The 7,578-nt window shown below is 44.3% G+C and overlaps 1 protein-coding gene and 1 long non-coding RNA gene across 3 annotated transcripts in view; one reads left to right on the forward strand and one right to left on the reverse strand.

The window, feature by feature from the left end:
* The window catches only part of nup35 (nucleoporin 35), an 8,641-nt gene extending 2,951 nt beyond the window's left edge, over positions 1–5,690 (forward strand). The window contains 5 exon segments of the mRNA XM_079660362.1: positions 764–945; positions 1,038–1,107; positions 1,329–1,457; positions 4,729–4,860; positions 5,358–5,690. Of these exon segments, the coding sequence (XP_079516488.1) occupies positions 764–945; positions 1,038–1,107; positions 1,329–1,457; positions 4,729–4,860; positions 5,358–5,435 (591 nt within the window). The 3' untranslated portion in view covers positions 5,436–5,690.
* On the reverse strand, positions 7–918 carry LOC307029503. Of its 2 annotated transcripts, none has more exons than XR_013805358.1 (3): positions 786–918; positions 557–640; positions 7–222 (listed from the first exon to the last, which is right to left on the reverse strand). It is a non-coding gene; the product is annotated as an uncharacterized lncRNA (long non-coding RNA). The 2 variants fall into 2 exon arrangements; XR_013805359.1 differs by having other exon boundaries at positions 557–612; positions 786–908.
* Positions 5,691–7,578: the final 1,888 nt, after the last annotated feature.

The following is a 7,578-nucleotide window of genomic DNA, read 5'->3' on the forward strand; positions in this document are numbered from 1 at the left end:
CTGTACTCACCTGTCTGTCTCCCTCTCTCTGTACTCACCTGTCTGTCTCCCTCTCTCTGTACTCACCTGTCTGTCTCCCTGTACTCACCTGTCTCTCTCCCTCTCTCTGTACTCACCTGTCTGTCTCCCTCTCTCTGTACTCACCTGTCTGTCTCCCTCTCTCTGTACTCACCTGTCTGTCTCTCTGTACTCACCTGTCTGTCTCCCTCTCTCTGTACTCACCTGTCCTGTCTCTCTGTACTCACCTGTCTGTCTCTCTGTACTCACCTGTCTGTCTCTCTGTACTCACCTGTCTGTCTCTCTGTACTCACCTGTCTCTCTCCCTCTCTCTGTACTCACCTGTCTGTCTCTGTGTACTCACCTGTCTGTCTCTCTGTACTCACCTGTCTGTCTCTCTGTACTCACCTGTCTCTCTCCCTCTCTCTGTACTCACCTGTCTGTCTCTCTGTACTCACCTTTCTGTCTCTCTGTACTCACCTGTCTGTCTCTCTCTCTCTGTACTCACCTGTCTGTCTCTGTGTACTCACCTGTCTGTCTCCCCTCTCTCTGTACCCACCTGTCTGTCTCCCTCTCTCTGTACTCACCTGTCTGTCTCCCTCTCTCTGTACTCACCTGTCTGTTTCCCTCTCTCTGTACTCACCTGTCTGTCTCCGTCTCTCTGTACTCACCTGTCTGTCTCTCTGTACTCACCTGTCTGTCTCTCTGTACTCACCTGTCTGTCTCTCTGTACTCACCTGTCTGTCTCTCTGTACTCACCTGTATGTCTCCCTCTCTCCTGCACTCACCTGTCTGTCTCCCTCTCTCTGTACTCACCTGTCTGTGTGCCTGTCTGTCTTCAGGTGTGCAGTTGTGTCTCTCTCCAGCTCAGGTGGATCCGTTCTACAGTCAGGGAGAGTCTCTGTCGTCTGACGACCAGCTGGACCAGACCTGGATCACTGTGTTCGGGTATTTAAACAGCTCAATATATACTGCTGTCATTGCATAATATATATGCTAAATACATGTAGATTAAATGTGTGTGTGTGTGTGTGTGTTAGTTTTCCTCCAGCCTCAGCCTCCTACATCCTGCTGCAGTTCGCTCAGTACGGAAACATCCTGAAACACACGGTGAGACACGAAATCCTCTCTATTCGAGTCGTGTATACAGTATAAACATGGATATGCATCAACACATTAACAAAGACATGAGAGACAAGGCAAGCAATGACCCTCATAAAGCTTCGAATGGAGTTAGGAACAACAGCAGGTAGTCTGAAGATGTTTGAGGTGAACACAGATGTCTTCAAGAAACAAATATGATAAATGTTTTGATGATGTCCTGATTACAGATGGCGTCTCCTGGTAACTGGATGCACCTTCAGTATCAGTCCAGCCTGCAGGCCAGGAAAGCTCTGTCCAAAGACGGGAAAGTGTTCGGAGACGCCATCATGGTGGGAGTCAAACCCTGCATAGACAAGGTCAGTAACTGGAGAGAGAGAGAGGTGCAGGAATGAGTCCTGAAACCTGGAGGGAAAAAAAACAGTGGGGAAGTCATGTGACCGTGCTGTAGTTCCTTTATAGCCCAACATTAGCCTCCTTTAGCTTAGCGGTGGTGACGTGAAGTCATGTGACCGTGCTGTAGTTCCTTTATAGCCCAACACTAGCCACCTTTAGCTTAGCGGTGGTGACGTGAAGTCATGTGACCGTGCTGTAGTTCCTTTATAGCCCAACATTAGCCTCCTTTAGCTTAGCGGTGGTGACGTGAAGTCATGTGACCGTGCTGTAGTTCCTTTATAGCCCAACACTAGCCACCTTTAGCTTAGCGGTGGTGACGTGAAGTCATGTGACCGTGCTGTAGTTCCTTTATAGGCCAACATTAGCCTCCTTTAGCTTAGCGGTGGTGAAGTGAAGTCATGTGACCGTGCTGTAGTTCCTTTATAGGCCAACATTAGCCTCCTTTAGCTTAGTGGTGGTGACGTGAAGTCATGTGACCGTGCTGTAGTTCCTTTATAGCCCAACATTAGCCTCCTTTAGCTTAGCGGTGGTGACGTGAAGTCATGTGACCTTGCTGTAGTTCCTTTATAGCCCAACATTAGCCTCCTTTAGCTTAGTGGTGGTGACTTGAAGTCATGTGACCGTGCTGTAGTTCCTTTATAGCCCAACATTAGCCTCCTTTAGCTTAGTGGTGGTGACGTGAAGTCATGTGACCGTGCTGTAGTTCCTTTATAGCCCAACATTAGCCTCCTTTAGCTTAGCGGTGGTGAACTGAAGTCATGTGACCGTGCTGTAGTTCCTTTATAGCCCAACATTAGCCTCCTTTAGCTTAGCGGTGGTGAACTGAAGTCATGTGACCGTGCTGTAGTTCCTTTATAGCCCAACATTAGCCTCCTTTAGCTTAGTGGTGGTGACTTGAAGTCATGTGACCATGCTGTAGTTCCTTTATAGCCCAACATTAGCCTCCTTTAGCTTAGCGGTGGTGACGTGAAGTCATGTGACCGTGCTGTAGTTCCTTTATAGCCCAACATTAGCCTCCTTTAGCTTAGCGGTGGTGACGTGAAGTCATGTGACCGTGCTGTAGTTCCTTTATAGCCCAACATTAGCCTCCTTTAGCTTAGCGGTGGTGACGTGAAGTCATGTGACCGTGCTGTAGTTCCTTTATAGCCCAACATTAGCCTCCTTTAGCTTAGTGGTGGTGACGTGAAGTCATGTGACCGTGCTGTAGTTCCTTTATAGCCCAACATTAGCCTCCTTTAGCTTAGCGGTGGTGACGTGAAGTCATGTGACCGTGCTGTAGTTCCTTTATAGCCCAACATTAGCCACCTTTAGCTTAGCGGTGGTGACGTGAAGTCATGTGACCGTGCTGTAGTTCCTTTATAGCCCAACACTAGCCACCTTTAGCTTAGCGGTGGTGACGTGAAGTCATGTGACCGTGCTGTAGTTCCTTTATAGCCCAACATTAGCCTCCTTTAGTTTAGCGGTGGTGACGTGAAGTCATGTGACCGTGCTGTAGTTCCTTTATAGCCCAACATTAGCCTCCTTTAGCTTAGCGGTGGTGACGTGAAGTCATGTGACCGTGCTGTAGTTCCTTTATAGCCCAACATTAGCCTCCTTTAGCTTAGCGGTGGTGACGTGAAGTCATGTGACCTTGCTGTAGTTCCTTTATAGCCCAACATTAGCCTCCTTTAGCTTAGCGGTGGTGACGTGAAGTCATGTGACCGTGCTGTAGTTCCTTTATAGCCCAACATTAGCCTCCTTTAGCTTAGCGGTGGTGACGTGAAGTCATGTGACCGTGCTGTAGTTCCTTTATAGCCCAACATTAGCCTCCTTTAGCTTAGCGGTGGAGACGTGAAGTCATGTGACCGTGCTGTAGTTCCTTTATAGCCCAACATTAGCCTCCTTTAGCTTAGCGGTGGTGACGTGAAGTCATGTGACCGTGCTGTAGTTCCTTTATAGCCCAACATTAGCCTCCTTTAGCTTAGCGGTGGTGACGTGAAGTCATGTGACCTTGCTGTAGTTCCTTTATAGCCCAACATTAGCCTCCTTTAGCTTAGTGGTGGTGACTTGAAGTCATGTGACCGTGCTGTAGTTCCTTTATAGCCCAACATTAGCCTCCTTTAGCTTAGTGGTGGTGACGTGAAGTCATGTGACCGTGCTGTAGTTCCTTTATAGCCCAACATTAGCCTCCTTTAGCTTAGCGGTGGTGAACTGAAGTCATGTGACCGTGCTGTAGTTCCTTTATAGCCCAACATTAGCCTCCTTTAGCTTAGCGGTGGTGACGTGAAGTCATGTGACCGTGCTGTAGTTCCTTTATAGCCCAACATTAGCCGCCTTTAGCTTAGCGGTGGTGACGTGAAGTCATGTGACCGTGCTGTAGTTCCTTTATAGCCCAACATTAGCCTCCTTTAGCTTAGCGGTGGTGACGTGAAGTCATGTGACCGTGCTGTAGTTCCTTTATAGCCCAACACTAGCCACCTTTAGCTTAGCGGTGGTGACGTGAAGTCATGTGACCGTGCTGTAGTTCCTTTATAGCCCAACATTAGCCTCCTTTAGTTTAGCGGTGGTGACGTGAAGTCATGTGACCGTGCTGTAGTTCCTTTATAGCCCAACATTAGCCTCCTTTAGTTTAGCGGTGGTGACGTGAAGTCATGTGACCTTGCTGTAGTTCCTTTATAGCCCAACATTAGCCTCCTTTAGCTTAGCGGTGGTGAAGTGAAGTCATGTGACCGTGCTGTAGTTCCTTTATAGCCCAACATTAGCCACCTTTAGCTTAGCGGTGGTGACGTGAAGTCATGTGACCGTGCTGTAGTTCCTTTATAGCCCAACATTAGCCTCCTTTAGCTTAGCGGTGGTGACGTGAAGTCATGTGACCGTGCTGTAGTTCCTTTATAGCCCAACATTAGCCTCCTTTAGCTTAGCGGTGGAGACGTGAAGTCATGTGACCGTGCTGTAGTTCCTTTATAGCCCAACATTAGCCTCCTTTAGCTTAGCGGTGGTGACGTGAAGTCATGTGACCGTGCTGTAGTTCCTTTATAGCCCAACATTAGCCTCCTTTAGCTTAGCGGTGGAGACGTGAAGTCATGTGACCGTGCTGTAGTTCCTTTATAGCCCAACATTAGCCTCCTTTAGCTTAGCGGTGGTGACGTGAAGTCATGTGACCGTGCTGTAGTTCCTTTATAGCTCAACGTTATCCCTGCACATCAGGTGACTATGATCCCTGTTTGAATCCCTTTCCTTCTCTCTTCTCCTCAGAGTGTGATGGACAGCAGTGTCTCCTCGCCTCTCTCCTCCTCCTTCTCCTCCGTCCTCCCCTCCACTCCTCGCTCCGCCATCAGGCCGCTCAGCGCCGGCTACAAGTGCAAGACGGCCGGCAGCGACTATCAGGTGACCTCCGACCTCAACATTCATTGAGACCGTATAAACTGTACATGTGGGACACTTAAAGGGGACATATTGTAAAAAGGAATTTACTTTTTGAGACCTTGTGCACAAACATCTGGGTATCTATAGTACAGAAATAAGACAACTCATTCAAAACATGATTTAACAAGCTGTTAATGTTTGCTGTAATTAATTGGTTGCAACTTTTCCCCAAAAAATCAGAGCAGACTGAGCGCTCAAACAGTATATTCAGACTGACTGTAGTTAAACACTGTTTTTTAAACATTAAACCATAAGGATGAGGGACTTAATTGATATTAAACCGTCTTTCAGGTAAAAAAATATATATATATTTAAATGCATCAAATCCCACATTCTATTCTAAATAAAGTCTTAAACTGAACTTTTCTTAATCTTAGAAACCCCCAAAAAAAGCATTATATATCCCTTTTTATAAATAATAATGTGTGTGTGTGTGTGTGTGTGTGTGTGTTTTTAAGGTGTTAGCAGACAGACAGACGCCCAGGAAAGACGACAGTATGGTTTCCAAAGCCATGGAGTACATGTTCGGCTGGTGACAAAACACAATGCATCATGGGATACCTGCAGCCTTGAAGGAAAGAGAATCCACGGACAGATGGATGAACTGATTCACTACACTGTCTGAGAGTGTGTGTGAGAGTGTGTGTGAGAGTGTGTGTGAGAGTGTGTGTGAGAGTGTGTGAGAGAGTGTGTGTGAGTGTGTGTGAGAGTGTGTGCTGAGGTTATTTCTCTCCTTTTATAATCAGTATTTTTTAATGTTTTTGTCTCCAATAAAGATTTTTCTGTTTTGACTCAAGTGAAGTTTGTAGTTCTGTCAGCAGCCACATGGGGGCGCTGTTTAACACACACATTTATTAAAACCGTTTTTATTTTCATTTTAATCTTAATTTTAGAGATTTCAGATTTGGTAGACCTTCAAACTGAACACATGAGATGTAAAGTACTGTCTTGATGTGTTGTTTCAAAGTGAGTCGTTGTGAGTTTTGTAGAAGTCCAAAACGAAGATGTAGAATAGATGTTTTTGATTAAAAATGTATTTGAAACATATAATCTACTAAATAGATTTAATCAAATATAACCGTTCGAACATATATATATTTGTTTTTATAGCAGGTTTTTCTGTATCACGAAAGGCTGTCAAATGTGAGTTTTCTTGTCCAGCAGATGGAGAAACAGGTCCTGGCAGACACACAAAATGTATTACGATGAGAACTAAATCCTAAAATAATATAATGCTACTTTGGAAACATAGAGAGATATCCCCCCAAAAAGTAGATCTAAAGATTTTTAACTGTTTACCCGGAATAGATAAAATATTCTGATAATTTTCCTCTAAAAATGTGATTTATATATGAATGAATGTGTGAGACCACAAGTCTACAGGGTTTCTCAGGTTGACCCTGAATAGATCATAATGAACGTGACGTGGTTTACATAACTGGTTCTTTCTTGGACACAAACCTGATCCAGTTGAGCAACATTTCTCTGAGTCACTGCACACCTGGGCCTGCCTAGAAACCCACCGTACGTCATCTATGACTCATGCATAGTAACGACAAGTTTAAACACGAGCCAAATGTGCATGCACACACACACACACACACACACACACACGGGGAAAAACACACATCTCAATCAGAGTTGGAACCAGTTTCACCAATTTGTAGCAACTTAAGTACAGTTGTGTGAACTAAGTACATTTACTCAAGTACAGTACTGTAAGTAAAGTGTTGAGGTACTTGTACTTCACCTGAGTATTTCCATTTTCTGCTACTGTGTACTTCTACTCCACTACAGTTCAGAGGTACATGGTGTACTTTTACTCCACTACATGTATTTAATCCCTTTAGTGACTTTATTGATCTGGATGAATGATGTTAAATCTAATCAAGCGTTAAATCAGACTTTAGTTCCACCTGGAGTAAATCCACCAGCTACCCTGCAGTATACAAAGTCATTCAGACTAGCTGCACCTTTACCAGCTTTGAGAACACTTTCATGATCAATCATTATAAAACATATCATATATATTATTCTGAAATGGACCAATCTGCACAACGACTACTTTTACTGTCTTTCACTATATTTTGATGAGAATACTTTAATACTTTCACTTGAGGGACATTTTGAATGCAGGACTTTTACTGTAACAGAGTATTCCTACACTCTGGTACTTCTACTTTTACTCAAGTACAAGATCTGAGTACTTCTACTTTTAGTCAAGTACAAGATCGGAGTACTTCTACTTTTAGTCAAGTACAAGATCTGAGTACTTCTACTTTTACTCAAGTTCAAGATCTGAGTACTTCTACTTTTAGTCAAGTACAAGATCTGAATACTTCTACTTTTACTCAAGTACAAGATCTGAGTACTTCTACTTTTACTCAAGTACAAGATCTGAGTACTTCTACTTTTACTCAAGTACACGATCTGAGTACTTCTACGTTTACTCAAGTACAAGGTCTGTGTACTTCTACTTCTACTCAAGTACAATATCTGAGCTTCTACTTCTACTCAAGTACAAGATCTGAGTACTTCTACTTTTACTCAAGTACAATATCTGAGCATCTACTTCTACTCAAGTACACGATCTGAGTACTTCTACTTTTACTCAAGTACACGATCTGAGTACTTCTCCCCCCTCTGAATAGAAGTGATGCAGAGGGGGTTTCAGTTGAC

The sequence above is a fragment of the Notothenia rossii genome, assembly GCF_949606895.1.
Source record: "Notothenia rossii genome assembly, chromosome: 2".
Classification (NCBI taxonomy): Eukaryota; Metazoa; Chordata; class Actinopteri; order Perciformes; family Nototheniidae; genus Notothenia; species Notothenia rossii.